Below are 20874 nucleotides of genomic sequence, written 5' to 3'. Positions count from 1 at the left end.
AAACCATGAACAATTCCAAAACTATTTGAAAACATGAAACAAAACACAAATCAGCCTTGTCCATATCTACTAAACTGGCTGATATAAAAGGCCATTTCTTACCTCCAGAAAGCAAAGCTAAGAAGCCTGCTTTTATTTGTATATAGTCTTTATAGTTTATTAAATGAAGGAAAATGCAAAAGTGAGAGAAAAAAAGAGTTTATTATCCTTTCAACTTAACAGGGGATATACATGGATTTCTGACCTGAGGAAAAAAATTTTAAAGTGACCCTAAAAATAATTATTCACAATCATAAAATTTTAAGAAACTGTCACTCTCAATTAATCATGCAAACCACCCTGAGACTTCGAGCATCTACTTTCATTTGTGCCTTTTGCTAAATATCACACATCTGAAACTGGTTATTATGCCCTGCCTATAGAGGCTTAAAAAGTAAGCTAGGAAAAAAAAAAGTAAGCTAGACAACATGGCTACCAAGATATTACCCGCCTCCTTTATTTTTTTCTAAAATCTCCCCATTATCCAACTTTGCCATTTTTCTCTTAACGGCAGATTTCATTATTCAAACTTTTGATCACCAAGTTTTGCTACTTCATTTTTATGAACTTCCACATCTGAAAATTCTCTTGTACCTTGTTTGCTAGCAAATACTTTTTCTTATTACTTGGCATAAGAGAATATGAAAAAAGTACCCAATATATTCAAAACCTCACAAAACAGCAAGGAATAGAACAAAGTAAGGTCTTTTCCCACTTCATCTTTTGCTACAGCAATTTAATTTGAGTTGAACTTATAAGAAGACCTCATAGAGTGTAGCAAAGCTGCTACTACTGAGAAACCTATACAGCCAACTTTTCAGAGACTCGGAAAACCAAAAGTTTAAGTCAGAAACTGAAGTTTAGGTATCTTATAAAAGAAAGATAAAACTGAACGGAAAATAAGGAAGCATTAAAGATGAATTTGGGTTTATGGTTTTTTTTTAGTAAGAAGGCTAAAGGCTTAATATTATACAGTACAGCTATAGTATTATTATTATTATTATTATTATTATTATTGCTTTTTGATGAGGCAATTGGAGTTAAGTGACTTGCCAGGGTCACACAGCTAGTAAGTGCTATAAGTCTGAGGTCAAATTTGAACTCAGGTCCTCCTGACTCCAGGGCCAGTACTACTGCGCCACCTAGCTGCCCCTAGCTATATTATTTTCTTCTGTGGTATAAGACATGGAAACAGCAACTTCATACATAATATTGCCTTACATTTGACCAGATAATAATTATTAGAAGATTCAAAAGTCAAAAACTTGAATCTTCTTAGACACAGAACAATAAAAGTAGTAAATAAAACACTAAAAGTTACTTACTGTAATATCCATATAATACAGTGTCCTCAATTTGTTTACTAACATTACTGTTAGCCCAGTCCTAACAAGAAAAGAAAACAGTAGAAATGTTTCATTAGGCAACATTCATTTGTATATCAAAATTTAAGATTATGTTTTTGTGAATAGTTAAGTAATTTTCCATGAACATTTACAAACTGGAACTGTTTTTGGCATAGTGTTGCATACATTAAGTGGGAAAAAAGGAATCTGTAAGAAAAAAAGTCAGTTGTTAGGTACTCCTTTCAATTCATTCATTATCTATATTATTCTTTTACACTTTCAACTTTTAAAATGTGACTAATTCAAATGCACATTTTTTCAACTTGGGTAATGAATAATTATACCAATGCTGAAAAGAACCTGAGGTGTAACCTAATTCACCTCCTCATTTTACATGTAAGAAAACAAGATCCAGAAAGGCTAAGTCAATTGCCTAAGGTTAAAAAGAGTTGAAACAAGAACCTAGGTCTCCCAATTCCCAGTCCAGGGCTCTTTCTGCTATAGGAAGGTAACAACAAAAGTATAAGCCTAACATCTAATCTAAAACTTCTTTACTATCATAACAATCAATAAGCAGGCATTATGGAGCTTGCATATCATATAAGTACCATTCTAATTTATCCAAAAATCTGTACCTTTAAAACATTACAAAGGGAATTGGGGAAAGGCACTAAGGAACTTTCATAAACATAAAAACCTGGCAGTCTTTTAAAATTCCTCACACCGAAATGTATTAAATATTTGAAAACAAATCAGAAATTTTTTTTGCTAATTTCAAATATTATGGCATTAATAACTACTTCTAATAAATTATCTTTAAGTACATGTGTTAAAATTTTCAAAGGCTATTTATTATCAGATAATTATATTATCTGATCTTCACAATAACTCTGTGATATAATCAAGGCAAATACTATTGTTTTCATGTGGAAATGAAGAAACTAAGGCTCAGAGAAATAAAATGATTTGCTCAAAATCATTTATTATGCTTGAGATAGAATCCAGTTATTGGCTTCAAGGACAGTATTCTTTTTTACTACTTTTCTACTCTCTCATTTACAAACTGTTTTTACAATATCCTTTATAGTTATGACCAGGCACTTTTCAGATGAAGAAATTAAAGCTATTTATAGCCATATGAAAAAGTGCTCTAAATCACTATTAGAGAAATGCAAATTAAAGCAACTCTGAGGTACCACTCACACCTATCAGACTGGCTAATATGACACAAAAGGAAAATGATAAATGTTGGAAAAGATGTGGGGAAAATTGGAACACTAATGCATTCTTGGTGGAATTGTGAACTAATCCAACCATTCTGGATAACAATTTGGAACTGTGCCCCAAGAGCTATAAAAATACCACTTCTAGGTCTGTATCCCAAAGAGACCATAAAAAAAGGGAAAAGGAGCCAAATGTACAAAAATTATTTATAGCAGCTCTTTTTGTGGTGGTAAAGAATTGGAAATTGAGGGGATGCCCATCAACTGTGGAATGGCTGAGAAAGTTGTGGTATATGAATGTAATGGAATACTATTGTTCCATAAGAAATGATAAGCACATGGATTTCAGGAAAACCTGGAAAGACTTGAACTGATGCTGAGTGAAACGAGCAGAACCAGGAGAACACTGTACACAGCAACTACAACACTGTGCAATGATTAACTGTGATAGACTTCTCTCTTCTCAGCAATACAATGACCCAACACAATTCTGAAAGATTCATGATAGAAAATGCTAACCACATCCAGAGAAAGAACTATGGACTCTGAACACAGATCGAAGCACACTATTTTCACTTTTTTTTTTCTTTCTCATGGTCTTTCCCTTTTGTTCTGATTCTTCTTTCAACAACATGACCAATGCAGAAACATGTTTAACATGATCCTACATGTACAACCTATATCAGATTGCTTGCAGTCTTGGGGTAAAGGAGAGAAGGAGAAAAACTTGAAACTCAAAATTTTACAAAAATGAATGCTGAAAACTATCTTTACATGTAACTGAAAAAAAAATAAAATAATATTAAGGAAAATAAAATAAAATATCCTTTCTATTGATCTTAAAACAGTAGCATCTATAATTCAATGTTTTTTAAATGTTTTAGGAACTGTCTATCAGAATTATTACCAACTGAAACTTCCAAAATATTTCTTATTACCTAAAAAACCTCAAAAGTACAAGTAGAATGAAAAATTTGATATTCTTCTAAGTCACTATTCTAATCTATTAATATAAGGACTTCATACATAACAAAGGAGAATGAAGATTATACATGTATTAACTCTATCCCTCATCAAAGGTCAGTGACAGCACAAGGTTTTATTTTCTTCCTTTTTAAACAACTACATCTTGGGGGAACAAAATTTTTACTTTGTCAGAGACTGCTGTATTGCCACTTATCCTTTTTTATTACTTAAACTAAATAATTAGGATTAAATTTGAAAATAAAATAAAATTTGACCTTAGAAGACAAGAAAATATATGACACTCTTAAATTAATAAATTAAGTTTTTGTACAGACACATTTAAAAAAAATAACAATCTCTTTTAGTGTGGGCATAGACAAAATCTTGGTGTTTAGGTCACCAAGATGACTCAAAATCCCATCACATAACACCTGAGACAGTAAACATTTGATGATAATATGTAAAAGAAAGAATTTCATATTAAATTTTATACAGTAGAATTATCATTGAACATTTAAGGAATCATATTGGCTTGTGTTTGCTCCTAGGAACTGAAGATGACTCCATCGATCAATGGTACCAAACAGGTGGGACTACTTGGCTCTGTCTCATCTATCTCTCGCTGCCAAACGCAAGGCAAACAGATACTATAATTTGACCAGCTTTTCAAAGTGAGTCTTGAGTTCCAAAAACAATCACAAATCCTGTAAACTCCCCCTACAGAAAAAATCCACAGAACTATTTATTCAAAGGCAACAAGTGAGCAAATCCCCCAGGACCTACTTCTTTCTTTCTTATTCAGGGTCCTCCAAGTCTCTTCCTCTCAGTAAAGTTTGAGAATGAAGAGAATTTTCCCCAGTGAAGAAAACAAAAACCCTCCAGTTTTTTGTAAGATTAGGTTTTGGATTGGGTTGTAGTTTGGCAGTGAATTTCCATGCTCCTCTGCCCACTTTCTCAGCTGTATGCTTCTTTTTTCTTTTTTTAAGGTCAAAATGTGAAAGCAGTTTTTACTGTGACTTATTTACTAAATTCATTTGGCTTTTAAATTTTGGGTCTAGCTCCTAGGATCTAAAGCAAATGTGTTGAGCCTTGCTCCTTTCATTTACCCAAATCTCATCAAGTAAACTGTTACTATTTTGAAAGCACAACTACGTACAACATATACAACATCACTCAAGCATGATTAGATTACTTGGCGTTTATACATAGCCTTTCCTCCAAGGTGTTTGATGTACTTACTGTCAAAAGAGCTTAGCTCATGAAACAGACTTTTTTCCTTACATACCAAAGAATGTTAAGCTTTTGATATGTTTTATAAACCACTAGTTCCCAAAGTAGCATCCAATGAAGTCTGGAGTCAAACAGAGATCTTGAGTGTCCAAAGAGTTACAAGAGAGGTTCAAGGACTGGCACAGAATAGAAAGAATAGAAAGCAAAAAGTAGGAGACAGAATTCCAGAGAGAAAGGGACAAAGAAGATTGTGGCTGAAAACAGGAGAGGATCAGACGGTGATGAAGAAATTATAAAGTTCTTAAGACTAAAGAATGACTAGCAATGAGTTATGAAGAAAAAGATCTTAGAACCTTAAAATCTAAAAAGATTTTAAACACTGAATTTTTTAGCTACCAAAGTACTAAACTGGTTTTGACCTCTCCAAGTTTTACTTATTAAGATGTTTTATTCTCATTTGACATGTAGTCTAAAACAAGAGTCTTGTTCATTTTACAGAAATCATGAAAAGGGCTTTTAAGTTTAGCTTCCTAATTTCTCCTGAGAGGTAGTATAACAATGGATAGAGCTGGCCTTGGAGTCAAGGAGACCTAAATTTAAGTGTGGCCTCTGGATTCACCATGGTAGAGTCAAGTTAAAAGATGTCTGACTGTGGCTGATCAGACCAATATGAGTTTGGAATGCTCTACCATAGGCTGGGCACAAACAGTCCATGTGAACATTTGGGGTGGATTCTCTAAATTTGTGCATCTCCCATTTCTTTGGAGCTTACTTCAATTCTACTTTGCTCACAGAGCACAGCACCTTCTCTAAAGAGGGCACACCATGCTGGGCAGGCTTGTGTCAGTGTCTCCCACGTCACACAATCAATTCCAAAGTTCTTATGAGGGACCTTGAGAGAGTCCTTGTATCACTTCTTCTGAGCATCATGTGAACACTTGCTCTGTGTGAGTTCTCCATAAAATAGTCTTTTTGGCAAGCATATGTTTGACATTCAAACAACACAGCCAGCCACTGGAGTTGCACTCTCTGCAAAAGAGTTTGAATGCTTGGCAGTTTAGTTCAAGAAAGGACTGGTATCTTACCTTTCCAGGTATCTTCCTAAGAGAATTCAAACAAAAGCAATTCAGTTCCTGTCACAGTGCTGGTATACTGTCCAGGTTTCACAGGCATACAACAATGAGGTCAGCACAACAGCTCTGTAGACCTTCAGTTTGGTATGCAGTCTAATACCTATCTCTCCCACACTTTCCTTCAGAGCCTCCCAAACACTAAGCTACCTCTGGCAATGCCTATGTCAACCTCATTATCAATGTGTACATCCCTAGAAAGTATATTGCCAAGGTAAGTGAACTTAGCCACAGCATTCAAAACTTCTCCATTTGCTGTAACCAATGGTTCCACATATGGATGATATGGTGCTGGCTGATGGAGCATCTGTGTTTTCTCAGTGTTAATTGTTAGGCCAAAATTAGCACAAACAAGAGAGAATCAATCCATATTTTGTTGCATCTCAGCTTCAGAAGCTGCACTGAGTGCACAATCACCAGCAAACAAAAAAAATCATGTGCCAGCACTCCCTTGGTCTTGGCTTGTAGCCTTTTCAAGCTGTAGAATTTACCATCAATACAGTCGCTCACCTTGAGGCCATGTTCATCTTCTTTGAAGGCATTTGACAACATAGCTGAAAACATCGTAGCTAAAAAGCATGGGAGCAAGCACACAGCCTTGTTTCACTCCACTGGTGACTGGGAAAGTTGCAAGAGCATCATCCATTATCCAGAACCTGGGCAAGCATGCATGCCACCATGAAACTGATATACAATACTGATGAACTTCTCCAGGTAACTAAATTAGGACATAATTTTCCATAAGCCCTCATGACTGACAGTATCAAAAGCCTTGGTCAGATCTACAAATGTTATATACAGAACTGTGTTCTGCTCTTGGTATTTCTACTGGAGCTGTCTGGCAGCAAACACCATATTGACCATTCCTCGGGCCTTTCTAAAGCCACACTGGCTCTCAGGTAGATAACTCTAATGCATATTGACTGTGTGACCCTAGGAGAGTTACTTAATCTACTTTTTCAGTGTTCTAGATAGCTATCTAAGACAAAAGGTTGTAGAGAAGGGGCCTATCTGCATTGGTGGAGGGAGTATTTGCTTTTCCAATAGCTTCTTATTAATGAAATCATAGGTCCAGTATCTATCCCTTCCTAATAATATTTAAAACTAATTAGTATCTTATCCGTGTTGCTCTAGACATATATTACTGCCTAAATTTATACTTTAGCTACATAGAGGATCTGTTGTTTTTTAGTTGACTGCTTATAGCAAGAAATAATAAATCCTTTAAAACGTCATACCAAAAAGGCAGGAAAGAGAATTAATAATGTAAACTCCTGGGGGTACATTGCACTAGCCACCTAAAAATACACACTTTCTCCTTCTCAGTGCCTCCACCATTAAACAAAGACAGAAGGAACCAAGAAGAATAACCCAAGGGCCAACAGAAGAGGAAAAGCAGTGATGACAACCCCAAACTGTGCCAGATTATAAGCAAACTGTTTTGGTACACTTCCTTCTGGCCTTTATATGAAGGGATTGCCAGGCTCTGTAGCATCACACACAAAATTAAATCTCACAAAGCAAGTCCATCTTCTTTTTTAGAACATTTTAAAACAAGCACTATCAATTTGGAGAATGACTCATCAGAGAAAGACTTCAAGGTCTACTTATATATCCAACCTATATGACAAGGCTAGGCTATATTAAAACTTATTACTACCTGCTCTGTTTTACTCTGTTGTAGCTAATTTCACAGCTGTTCCTCATATTCTCAACAACTGCCAAATCTAAAATTTCTTTTGTTTATGTAAGTGTACAGCTGAGAAGAACTTAGTAATAGTTCTGTGAGACAGATATCGAAAAAATTCTTCCTAGAGCAAGGCAAAAAGGCATAGTAGAAAAAAGTTCTGGGTCTGTGATTAGAAGTAGGGATTTAAACTCTAGCTCCACTACTTAATGCCTTTATGACTCTGGGAATATCACTTAATCTTTCTGGGTCTCAGTTTCCTCACCTGAAAAATTAAGAGAGAGTACAAAATTACTTCTAAGGCCTCTTTCAAATCTATATCTTAAAGCATGAAAAACGGATCTGTGATCTTACTGATTTTGACATTTCCTCCAATGTAGCTCATAACTCATCAATACCCATCCTGTGTGATTCTTGTCTTCCCCTACACTTGTCAAAGGAAGACCACCCAAGATGGTGGAGACCTTCCCTTTCTCCTAACATCATGGAGCATTCAGGTAATCTACTGTCATCCCTCAGCATATAACCAGCACATCTTGCTTTCCTATCACACATGTCTCTGACAACATCTTTTACTTATGTTCTTCTGCAAAGTTCCTTATGGGTAATATAGGGAGAGACTTGCTGGCATCCATCACGAAGCTCCCCATGACAGAATCTTAATGTAAGAAAACAGGTACTAAATAAATGCTTACTGAATTAAGTAAGTAAATTGGCTAATCTAAAAGAATTAGCTTTATAAAAAATATTTTTAGAAAATTCATAATGAAAAAAAATCTGTCAGATCATAAATCCTAAAGACATAAGCCAGGGCTCAATGACTTTGGATGTAGGAGCTATTCTAAGTCTTTAGGAGCCAAACAATACTATCTGACTTGCAAAGAAAGAAAAACAAGAGTAAGATAGGAAACATCTTACTGCTGACTCCAGTTTGGAAAAGCTAAATGGGGCTTATGGGGATCTAAAGTAAGGTCTTAAAGCATCCTTTGGAAAGGCTCAGAAGGAATTGAGACTATTTAGCGATTGTACTGGCAATAAACAGCCTCCATCATCCACAATCCTGTCCAGAAAAGAATGAGCCTGAGCTGAAAGGCTGGTACATACATATGGCAGTTGAAAAACCTAAAGAGACGCTAGGCATATACCCATACCAAACGACACTGTGGATTTCAAGATGTAATGGTCGTAAATTACAAAACACTCAAGCAAGAAGTATAAAGTATACTGTGATAATTTCTGATGGACTGTGCCAAAAATATTAAGCACCACAAGCTAGGCAACATGGCAACCTGGTAGCTAAACATCTTTGGAGTCAAGATATAATTGACAGAATAAGACTCTATTCCTGAATAAATAAGCATTAAAGCTATATCTGTGACTATACTGAAAAAAAATTAAGTTGCTATAAAAGCTCAATATTTAGATCACTTATCTAAACACAGCAGAGTCTTTTACATGTAATCCAGACTGGGCAAGAAAAAAATCTTAGAGACCGAATAATGTACTGTATGTTCAAGAAGTATACTATCTAATTTAAAAATAGGAAGAAAACTTTTAACACTCTGAAGCTGCCAAATCCTTCTATCCTGGAAATGTACAAAGTTTACAAAGAATTAAACATTCTCACAGCTTTTAAAGCTTATTTATAACTTGGTCCTAAAATGATAGAACTATTTCTCAGAAAGGACTATTTTACATATCAGTCATTTTTAAAAAATAAAGTGCTCATCACCAAAGTTCTTGGCTCTGATTTGACACAACACATTGATATTTTATCAGTGGAAAGTATGTTAAAGAAGCATTATTATTATATGCTCTAACACTGCACACTAAGGACCATGGTAACTTTCCACCTGACTTGCAGATGAGACCCTCCTTCAATTCTCAGTGTCTCCTCTTCATTGAGAGCAATGACTATCTCACTTTTGTATTTGTATCCCCAGCACTTAAGGCAGTGCTTTGCATATAGAAAGCACTTAATAAATGCTCTCTTTTATTTATTCTTTCATTCCAAGTATCCCAGGACTAAAATGTTTGAAGAATGAACAGGAAAGGTATACTTTCTATTCTTATTAAGTAATACAGATCAGAACACAACTAATGGATGAATGAATGAAACCACTGAAAATACTGCATCACTAGGAACTTAAAACAAAAGTGCAAGTCCCAGTCAAAAAGACTGACAAATATAATTGAGCTAATGAAAAGCAACAATACAGATGATGATGATGATGATGATGACAATAATAATAATGATGATAACTTTTATATAACACTTACAATGTTACAGGCCCTGGGCTACGTGCTTTACAATTATTATCTCATTTTATCCTCACAACAATCCTGAGAGGTAGGTGCTTTTAATATCTTCAGTAGTAATTGCTATTATTATCTGTATCGTTGCTTTTCATTAACTCAGATTTAGAGCTCAATCTTTTTGAGTGGAACTTAAACTTTTGTTTATATTACTTTCAGATTATAAAAGAGGAAACTGAAGCAAACAGAAGTTAACTTACTTGCTCAGGGTCACACAGTTGATATGTGTCTGAAGCCAAACAAATTCTGGTATTCCTGATTCCAAGCCCAGGGCTCTATCCACTGCACCAACTAGCTGTCTGAGATGATAAGGGTCACTAACAATAATGATATATATTCTTAAATAGGAAACCAGTTTTTTGGAGTCTAGCAAAACAAAATAATAGTCAACAACCTAAAACTCATCTTAAGTTTTGGAAAGTCAGTTCTGACTTCCGTATTTCTGAAATGCTTACAATAGATTTATAGACTGTTTGAGTTTAAAAGTCCTTAGAAATCAGTTAGTTCTATTTCCCCATTTTATAGATGTCAACGCACAAAGATGAAGCAACTTTCCCATGCCATACAACTAAGTAATGGCTAAGCCTTGACTAGAACTTGGGTTCCCTTACTATCGGTCCAGGGCTTTTTCCTAATACCATGACGCTTCAAAAAGGTTTCCAGCACAAAGCTTGAATCCCAAACCCTGATCTTAAATACTTTATCCTCTAACAAACAGACCAACCAGTCAAAAGTACTTCCAAATCAACATTTACCATTGTTAAAGGACTAAGTCCTCCAATTTTACCATAAAAGTCCCCAAGTTTGGAGAAAGCTGGGTAATAAAAGTCTAACAGCAGTACTTAAAAATGTTTTCAGATGATAATACATATCATTTGGAATTAGAACAAGAATGAAAAAAAATGAAATTAACTGAATGAAATCTGGTATTTAACTCTTATTTGCCTGCAACATTCCAAAACAGAAACAAAAAACACATATCTGAATCAGCTACTAAAATTTTTGACCCACTTAAATTTTTCTAGGCATTTTGTTGGGGTGGGGAAGGTTTGAAACTGCTATATGGTATATTACCTTAAATGTACCATTTTGATTTTTCATATAAGAAACCAAAAAAATGTCCACTGGTAGAAGTGCTGATGTGATGAGTGCAATCGCCAAGGAAAAAATTGCTGTTATGGTGGAGACAACTTCACTTTCTCGTTGACTTTGGTATTTCCGAACATACACCCAGCAGAATGCCAAAATTGCCTAAAATTAAAAAAAAAAGTAGTGTTACTATAATGAGCAGGTTCCCAAAGATACATAGATAACATTATTATGAAAGTTCATGAAAAGCACCACTCTGTATAACCAGAGAATAACTGAGGATTTATAACATGAGTGTTAAGTCAAATGCACTTTGAGATGGATGAAAAAAATTATTACTGGCATGGTGCTCCCTTAACTCTGCACCTATCACAAGGAATAACCCAACCTATTTCATGAATGCAACACAATCTCAATCACAATGCTTAAAAAGTAGATACTAAGTACTAAAACCTAACATATGAGCAGAATTCAGTACCTAATGGATTCACACAATATTGCTGTCAAAGCGAATTTGAAATTTTTTTTTCCTTATATCACTAATCTAAGGGTGTTAATTAACTGTTGCTCTATCCTAGAAAGATACTTGCTAGTGGAACATCAGATACTAACATCAGAAACCGAATACTATTTGAGTCAACTGCTGACAGAGAGAGGTTAAAAAGTACAGCTGAAAATTACAGATAACCACATGCAATTAACACATTAAAACACATTAGGTCTTAATGAACCCTAGACATAGGTTTGGGTAATCTATCAGAGGAAAGCATACTAGAAACATGAGTACAATATAAATACATTATACATCAACTTCAGGTCTCTAAAAATTCTATAAAGGAATGTTATAAATACAAAGTTCACTCTGTCCCTAGCTCTTTTGTTAAATTGATAACAATCATTAACTTTACCTGACCAGGCAGGTGCTGCACAGTTTTCCTCCCCAAAAGCTTAGACACCACACAGGCTAGCCTTCACCTTCACCCCTCTCCAAGGTAACAGTTATCTGGGACCTTTACTTGATCTATGAGGTTTTATGCCACTTAGCCATTCATGTCCCAATGACATAAATGAGAACATCAGCCTAAAATTGTAGTGTTAATAAAATCACCTTCCAGAAACAAATCAGATCTGTCTTTATTCCATGGCCTCAGCTACCTTTATTCCACCCATCTCAACAACCCTTAAAAAAATTAGAAAGAACAAAAAAAATTTATATATCTTACATACACACACACACACATATACACACACATACACATATCTTTAGTCCAATCCATCATGGACACTGCTGTCTGATTAATCTTTTGAAAATACAATTCTGATCACATCACTCCTCCAACCGTATACCAAATGGCTCCTTATCATCTATAGGAAAAACTCCAAATTCCACTGCTTCATACAAGGCTTCAAAAGCAATTCAGAACCAAACTACTGAGTCCAATATTTTCCACTAGTCATCTGCATAAAAACTCCAAACTAATCTACTCTACAAGTTAACTCATACCATTCTTCTTTCCCTTAACGCTCCCCAAAATGCTGTCTCCCCTGCTTCTCCACCTACCCAAATTCTACTAATGGCCTATAGTATCAATGTCATTTTTCCACAGCATCTTGTTTTTCTATAACACTTCAGCCCACAATAACTTTATCTGTAAACTCAAAAGCATTTATTGCTTGTGACACTCTTTGGCAATTAATCATGTATTGCCTTGTGATCTCTTTTAACGTTCAAATGTCTTACCCTCTAATAGATAAGCTAAGGTCAATCACACCTTATACTTCTTTGTAATATTATTCTACCAAGTATAAAGTTTTACACTTGTCCAGAAGTATTTCAACATCTGCTAATTAAATCATTCATTTTAAATACAAGTTATTTCTTGTTCTGGAAAGGATTTTTTTTTTTAATTCAACTTACTTCCAAAAAACCAGCATAAGTATGAAAGGGAAGTGAAGTTATAATAATAAAAAGCAGCATTTGGTTTACTTTAAGTTAGAAGACAATGGGCTCAAGTCCCAGCTTTGTCGCTCATTCTTCATATAATCTTGAACAAATAACAACAAATTTGAGCCTCAGTTTCATGTGGAAAAGTGAAATGATATATATCCAAATCCTACCTACCCTTATAAAGTTGTTGTAAGCATCAAATGAGATAAAGCTAGGCCTAAAAGCTCTTTACAGTTTTAGTAGCATGTCAATAATTTAGGACAAGCAATTATTTTGATATAGTTTCATTCTATAGCAGCTATGGCCATGTGTATGTGCTTCAGAACACAGGCTGACTCAGAGCCTCTACCCTAGTAAAGAAAAATTTGGATTGAAGTGGTCCCTCTTTATTATGTTCTCTAGAAGGTGAATGCTGGATTTCATGCTATATAGAGTTCACTTAATTTTTAATTGTGATTTTTGGATATTATTTCAAGAAACTGTGCAAAAGTTGTAGCTTTTTTTTTTTCCTTAAAAGTTGTAGATCTTAAAGAGCATATTTAAATGACTGTTAGAGATATTGTGGTGGTTGTTGCTCTATTGAAGTCAATCATTCATTTATTTTTTAGATGTGATCAGAGAATTTTTCTTGATTGTGCATTTGTTATAAGGGTTTTCTTTTGTTTTTCCGATATGAATGAGGGGATTGGAGCAAGATCTCCTGCTGACTCCATTCCCCTTATCTCCTACTGAGCTTGTCCCGAGGGAAAGTAGCAAGGGTCCTAGAGTCAGGCAGACTTCCACCCATTCAGGCCACCGTTTCCAATAGTGGCTACACCTTCACTAATTTCCTTCAGCTCACTGGTCAAAGCCATACAGTTGGAATACTCTTTGCTCCCCATGACCACTTTCAAATTCTCTTCCTACCTTTATTATTAAGTAATTTCTTCTCCTTTGAGATTCATGAAATTCATATCTACCATCCAATCAAACCCCCTGTAGCTGTTGTCCACAGATATCCAACTCACTCCTTTTCCTTCCTCAATGAAGTTGGTACCTCATTCACAAATTCTCTCCTCTTCAACTTCTGCCTTCATACTGGGGGGTTTCAACATACAACTGACTCTCCTTCAAACACTTTTACCACTCATTTCCTCAACCTACTAACTTCTCATGAACTAATCCTCTATTCTAGCTCAGTTACAGGCAAAGACAGTCATGCTCCATTTTTGCCATCATCCAAAAATGCACTTAACCCTCCCTTATCTGACCATAATCTACTGTCTTTCCACATCTCCCTCTGACCTAACCTAACTCTACTCTTCATCCACGCCATCACCCCAATCCCTCAATCCCTTGGTTCTCTCCCAGGTTATTTACCCTGCACTAGTCTCTCTCCCCTTGACCCTTTGGTGAACCAGTTCAATTCTACCCTATCCTCTTCTCTTGAATACCTGACCCTCTTATAGTGGTCATTGTGTCTTGCCTCCACCTTGGATCACTGCCAACATCTGCCATCTTCACTCTTGTAAGACATGCCTGTTGAAAAAAGGTAGAGAAAATCAAGCAGCTATTCTGACCCAGTTCACTACAAATCTGTTACACAACCTCAAATGGGTCCTCATTGCCATTAAGCGATCCTATTATATCTCCCTTATCAACTCTATCCCCTTCTCCACAACTACTTTTCCATATGCTTTCATCCTTCCTTAAACCTCTCATGGCTCCCCACCCCCCAACCTTCTCAGCTGAAAACTTATTTTCCTATCTTACAGAAAAAGTCCTCTTCTCTTCCTCATCCCTTATCAATCAGATACTTTGTGCTATTACTGTCTCCTCCACCCTTGTCTCACATGATAAAGTGGTTAATCCCTCAACCTGAACAAGCAATCCCATTCCACCCCTTCTCTACCAATAGACTGCTCCCTCTGTCATCACTACTCTATCATTTATCTTTAATCTGTCTACTGTCTCCTTTGCCCCATCTACAAACATGTCTATGACTCCTTCATCCTCAAAAAAATCATTTGATCCTTTTTCCATCTTCACTATCATTCTAAATCTCTTCTGCCTTTTGCAACTAAACTCCTTGAAAAGGCTACCCTTTCCTCTCACTCTTCTTAACTCCTTACAATCCAGCTTCCAACCTCATCATTCCATAAAAACTACTCCCTCCAAAGTTACCAAAAATCTTTTCAGTGCCAAATTCAATGGCCTTTTCTTAGGCTTCATTCTTCTCAACTTTTCTGCAGCCTTGGACTCTGTTGATCACTTATGGCATACTGTACATGATTAATAAAGGCTTATTGACTTGGAAACAAAATAATTTTTAGTCATAAAAAAAGAAATGGAATCAATCACACCAAAGCACAAAGAAAAGTGAGGTAAAAAAACAAATTTTAAAAAACACCAAGAACTAGGAAAATATTACTTTAAAAAAGCTGAATAAATCTGCAGAAAACAGAGACCTTCATTAGGACATGGCACCTGGATGGGTTGTTACTGATTCCTCTACATAGTCATCTTGAAGTTGGAAAAATAGTGGGAAGATAGTAAAAATGAAAAAAAAATGTTTTTCATGGATAAGAAAATATAAAGTGGAGTACTAAAAATCTGAAAAAGGTAATTTCTACTGATGAGACTCATAGTATTACAAAAATTCCCAAATGGGGATATAATACTACAACATGACCTTCAACCATGTCCAGGACACATGTTACAAACAGTTAAAAATATATCAAAGAAATGGAAGTAAACATTATTCAGTGGCCTGGGAACTCATGTAATTTAAACTGCACTGAAAACTTCTGGGTTATAATCAAGCTAGATTTGGTTTAAAAAAAAAAAGAGTTGTTTGTCAAAGGTACACTTAATATCCAATGTGATAAAAATGTGATGTCATGATGAATAAAAAAGGTGTAACATCTTGTGATGTCAATGCTATATAAAAGTCTAAAATAAATCCTGCAACAAATGGAGGATATACTGCACACTAGAATTTTTTTAAAAGAGGTTCAATAGAATAAAGATGAAATATGCCTCTCACCTCCTGATACAAAGGTGATAAATTCAAAATTACAAAAAAAAAGGGCAAAATATTTTTAGACATGGCTAATGTTTACATGGCGCTTATTATGTGCCAGGCACTGTGCTAAGCATTTTATAATTATTATCTCATTTGATCCTTACAACAACCCTGTATGGTAGGTACTATTATTATTCTAATTTTACAGATGAGAAAAGAGGCAAATAGAAGTTGAGTGACTTGCCTAGGGTCACACAGATATTAAGTGACTAAGGTCACATTTGAACTCTGGTCATCCTGACTCCAGTTACTGCTCTATCTCCTGAGCCACCTAATTGCCCAAGAAGGATTAGTTTTGTTCTGCTTTGTCCCTGAAGGGCAGAACTAAAACGAATAAATATAAAAGCTGCAGAGGGACAGATTTATTAGGCTTGACATAAAGCAACTTCTCTAACATTCAGAGCTATCCCAAAGCATAATGGACTTCCTCAGTTGGTAATGGGTTCCCCCTCACTGAATGGCTTTGAGAAAAGGCAGAATGACCACCTGTTGGTACCACATTTATAAGCATTTACTTTATAAGCATTTAGTGCCAAATAATGTTGTTCTAAATTGATTAAAACCTCCAATATCAAGGTCCTGATACCTGCTTCTCACAACTTCAAAATGCAATGACTATACCACTGCTAAAGAATCAGTCTAAAAAAAAAAACCACTTCCATCACACCATTATCCTTCTTCAGTTTAAAATGCCCTTCTATATTACAATGCCCTTGATATCACATCAAGTTCAAAATATTCTGCCTAACTTTCAAAGGGGTGGGGAACTTTTGGCCTCAAGGTCACACGTGGCCTCAACGGCAGGTTCCCCACTCCAGATCTAACCTATCTTATGTTTCCAATCCTATTTACCACCGCTCACCAATAGCCTACTCAAATCTTGCAGGTCTATTTACAATCCCAAAAGACATTTCATTTCACCACGGTTCCTGTGTCCTTCCTCTACACCAATTCAAATCCAACCTTTTAAGATCTACCTCTTCCTTGAAGCCCTCACTAATTATGCCAATACTGACTCCCTTTTCTAGTACCTACTCAGTTTAGCACTTATTCTCTGATTTGCTCCATGTTAAATCTTGTCTTCCCTACCAGATGTCTAGTCCTAGAGGGACCATTTTCTTTCTTCTCCCCAGAGGCCTAGAACCCAATAAATATTTGAAGACTGATTTATAACAGCTACCCTAATGCCACCTGACTATGCCATTGATGACCTGACTTTTTTCTTCTAATCCTTCAACCTGTCTAAATCATTTTCTTTGAAGGCTTTCTGCTACAGCACTAACCTGACTTTATTTACTAGCTGAATTAAATTACTGCATTAATTCCAGACCCCAGTATGGAAAATGCAGAGTAATCACCTAGGTAAACAACCCAAGTCTTTACTACAGCTTAGACATCCTGTCAAAAGTGGGCAAAGTTAACTAGGAGAATAAAGCAACAGCAAAGAGGAAAGGAATGAAGAGAAAGTATAAGACAAAGTGTCCAAGGATGTCCAAAGTTTTTACACTTCACAGGAAAATGAGTCACAGGACCATAGTGCTAGAGTTCTTAACCTGGGGTTCATGAATGTTTTAATATTTTGATAACTGAACTATAATATAATTGGTTTCCTTCAAAATTCTATGTTACATTTTACAAATTTAAAAACATTATTCTGAGAAGGGATCCATAGGTTTCTCCAGACTGCCATTGGTCAATGACACAATAAAAAGACTAAAAATCTATGATCTAGAATAACCCAAAAGAAACTAAGCTCCTTAGGAACAAGTGGATGTTTCTTTTTAGTCCTTTGTATCCTCAGTGTCAACCACAGGGCCTGGCATATAGAAAGTACTTAAATGCTTTTTTATTTTAAGGTTAACAGACTTAAAGCTACAAAAGGCAAGTAGTCTAACCTCTCATTTTACAAATTGATACCCTGAGTCAAAATGAGTCAAATAAATGTCACAAGGTTGCAGGCTAAGGGGCATCAGAGGCCAGGTATGCCAAGCACGTCATTTTATAAATGTGAAAATCCAAGCCCAGATAAATAATCAATTAAGAATTTATTATGCTTCAGGCACTGTGCTAAACTACTAAAGTTCAGCTCTAATCCCTAGCCCGAAATGCCTGCAACCTTACTGAGTAGGGCTGAATCAGATTAAAACGTAATTGGAAAATATTTGACAGAAAAAAAAAACCACAACACAATATAGATAACGTTAATTTAAGGTTTTCTAAGTCAGTATGAAGCCCCAGGGATCCGCTTCCACTTAAGTCTGACACCACTGAACCACATTATTTCCTAAGGTCTCTTCTAGATCTAACTATATTCAGAAGCTTTTGGAGTTTGTGATTCCTTAAAAAATCTTGATAGCTGTACTTCAATTTGTTTTCTTTGTAATCCTGTGTATTTTATGCACTTAGAAACATTGTTTTGAAAAGGAGGTCCATAGGCTTGACCAGACCAACCCATGGGACAGGGGGGAGAGTGGGCGCCTGACCCAGGAAGTCCGAAGCGGCACCCACGTCACGATGTCGAGAACCGTACAATGGGAAGAGACCTTGAACTCGGGGCGTGGGCAGTGGGTGGGGGTGCGTGGGATGACGAGGGGGGAAAGGGGGAAGGGGGCAGAAAGAGCCCCCGCTCCCCACGTCTCTTCTAAATATGCCCTCTGAAGGCTCCCGGGCTCCCGAGTCCGAGCACAAACACGTCCTCCCACCCCAGCCCGGGATGCCACCCTTCTCCCTCGTGTCAGTGTCTCCAACACAGGGGAGGCCGGCACACGTCCCCCAGTGCGGCCCCCGCAGTGACAGGCCCGATGCCTGCTCCCCCTCCCGCCCCAGGCTCCTCCCTAGCCCCGACCGGGAGGAGACAAGGGAGGGGCAGGAAAGGAGCCCGCAAAAACACCCAGTCCCCCCACTCCCAGGCCGTGGAAAGGAGGCGAGGCCAGGCCGGGCCGGGCCGGAGTCGGGGCTGCGGAGGCCTGCGCTCACGGGTCCCGTCCGGTCCGGCCAGTCCCCTCGCCGGCCGGGACAGGGGAGCCTTTATTTTCGGCGGAGAGGGGCCGGCTCTGGGACCAGCTCCTCCTCTCTCCACAGCCACAACAGCAGCAACGACGTGACAGGCGGCGGCGGCGCCTCCTCCTCCTCCTACCAGTAAAAGCAGCCCGAAGATCCACCAGCCCATCACCAGCTCCGCGGAGGCGGACCCGCTCCCTGCCGCCGCCATCTTCGCTTCCGGCCGGGTAATCCCGGGAGTACAAGGTGCCCGGCGAAGAAACCTGCGAGCGGCCTGGGTCGCGCCGCTCGCGCAGCCTAAAGGTTAAAGGGGCAAAGGGGGCGGGGCCACCGGTCACCAAGGAGACCAGCCCACTAGCGTCCCCTGCCGACCGAACCCAGTGAGGCTAGTAGGATGAGGTGTGAGGAGGGGTCGGGGGAGGGAGGAAGTTGGGCTCTGTGGCGTCTGACGAGGGTGACGTCATAACCCCGCCTCCTCCCCATCCTTCTCCCTCGTTCGCCCCCAGCTGGTGTCTAGTGATGCTGCGAGCCTGAGGCCTGCAGATGGTCTATTTTTGAGCTGCAAGTCCTTTAAAGAGTGTGAGGACTGAGTCTGATGAACTGGGGAAGGCAACACAATAGAACCTCAGGAATTGGAGAAGACGAGACCTGGAATTCCCAGCAAATTTTTACTATGAAACTTCAGGTGCTCCAGGAATAAAGAAAAGTATATTTTCCTAGTGTCCAATTATACCAATCACTTTACAGTTTGCTAAAAGTTTTCCTTTCAAGTGTCCTGCGACATAGATAATGAAAATATCATCCTACGTATTTTACAAGTGAGCAAATTGAAACCAAGAGAGATTACATAGGTATCTTTCACATGATCACACCATTTACTCCCAAGACCTATTCAGTCAACTAATCCCAAACAATAGTATGGGGGGGGGGGTATCAATTGCAGAATTTAGAATCACTTAATGTGAAAACTGAAAATGGCCTTAGAGATGATCTAGTACACTCTCATTTTACAGATGAGAATATTAGAGCCTCACTGAGAGGTTAAATGGCCAGTACCTTTCAGGTAGGACTGAGTTGCTGAACGAAATGGCCCAAAGAGTTATCTAGCTTGTGCTCTTTCCACTTGATTTCATAGATAGACATTCATGTTGAAAATTAAATACTTTCCACTACTATATTTATACCCCAAAGAGATCACTGATGAAAAGAAAGTACCCATATGTACCAAAATATTTATAGCAGCACTTTTTGTAAGTGGATTCCAATCCTAATGATTTATAAACAAAGTAAGTGCCCGTTTATTGGGAAATGGCTAAATAAATTGTGGTGCATTAATGTAATGGAGATTGATTTACAGTATTAATGATACATCAATCCAACGCTCAAAAGACCCTTTAAAGAATTTGATAAAATAGTAAAATTCATTTGGAGAAACAGAAGATCCAGAATATCAAGGGAAATAATTGAAAAAGGTAGGAATTAAAGGGAGATTAGCACTTCTAGTGCTCAAACTACATTATAAAGAGCAACAGCCATCAAAATCATTTGCTAATGGTTAAAAAAAGGTAAGTAGATCAATTGAACAGGCTAGATGACAGAGATTTAGAAACTCTGGGACTCAATAATTCAATGTTCAATATAACCAAAATTATGCAGAAAATTACTTTCCAGTTCCTAAACACTGTTGGGAAAACTGAAATGCAGTCTGGAAATGTTATTATTAGTTTTGAGTTTAGACCAATATATTATGCCTCGTTCCAAAGTAAATTTAAAATGGATATACCTTTTACAGCTATGGATAGGACATGTATTCTTAACTGAACAAGGGATAGAGAA

General features: G+C 37.2%; 2 protein-coding genes across 2 annotated transcripts in view; one reads left to right on the top strand and one right to left on the bottom strand.

Moving 5' to 3' along the window:
* Nucleotides 1-19258, bottom strand: part of LMBRD1 (LMBR1 domain containing 1) — a 180398-nt gene extending 161140 nt beyond the window's left edge. The window contains exons 1-3 of the mRNA XM_021000136.2: nucleotides 19175-19258; nucleotides 11012-11188; nucleotides 1365-1425 (exon numbers count right to left, since the gene is read on the bottom strand). Coding sequence (XP_020855795.1) covers nucleotides 1365-1425; nucleotides 11012-11188; nucleotides 19175-19249 — 313 coding nt within the window. The 5' untranslated portion in view covers nucleotides 19250-19258. The remainder of the gene's footprint in view (nucleotides 1-1364; nucleotides 1426-11011; nucleotides 11189-19174) is intronic.
* Nucleotides 18716-19777, top strand: LOC110217662 (uncharacterized). Its single transcript, XM_078155298.1, has 2 exons — nucleotides 18716-19418; nucleotides 19545-19777. The coding sequence occupies exon 1, from the start codon at nucleotides 18752-18754 to the stop codon at nucleotides 19178-19180; it is 429 nt and encodes a 142-aa protein (XP_078011424.1). The 5' UTR covers nucleotides 18716-18751; the 3' UTR covers nucleotides 19181-19418; nucleotides 19545-19777.
* The last annotated feature ends 1097 nt before the right edge of the window (nucleotides 19778-20874 follow it).

This window comes from Phascolarctos cinereus, unplaced genomic scaffold, assembly GCF_003287225.1.
Source record: "Phascolarctos cinereus isolate Bilbo 61053 unplaced genomic scaffold, phaCin_HiC Scaffold_5;HRSCAF=322, whole genome shotgun sequence".
NCBI lineage: Eukaryota > Metazoa > Chordata > Mammalia > Diprotodontia > Phascolarctidae > Phascolarctos > Phascolarctos cinereus.
This window is presented reverse-complemented; position numbering and strand designations above follow the sequence as displayed.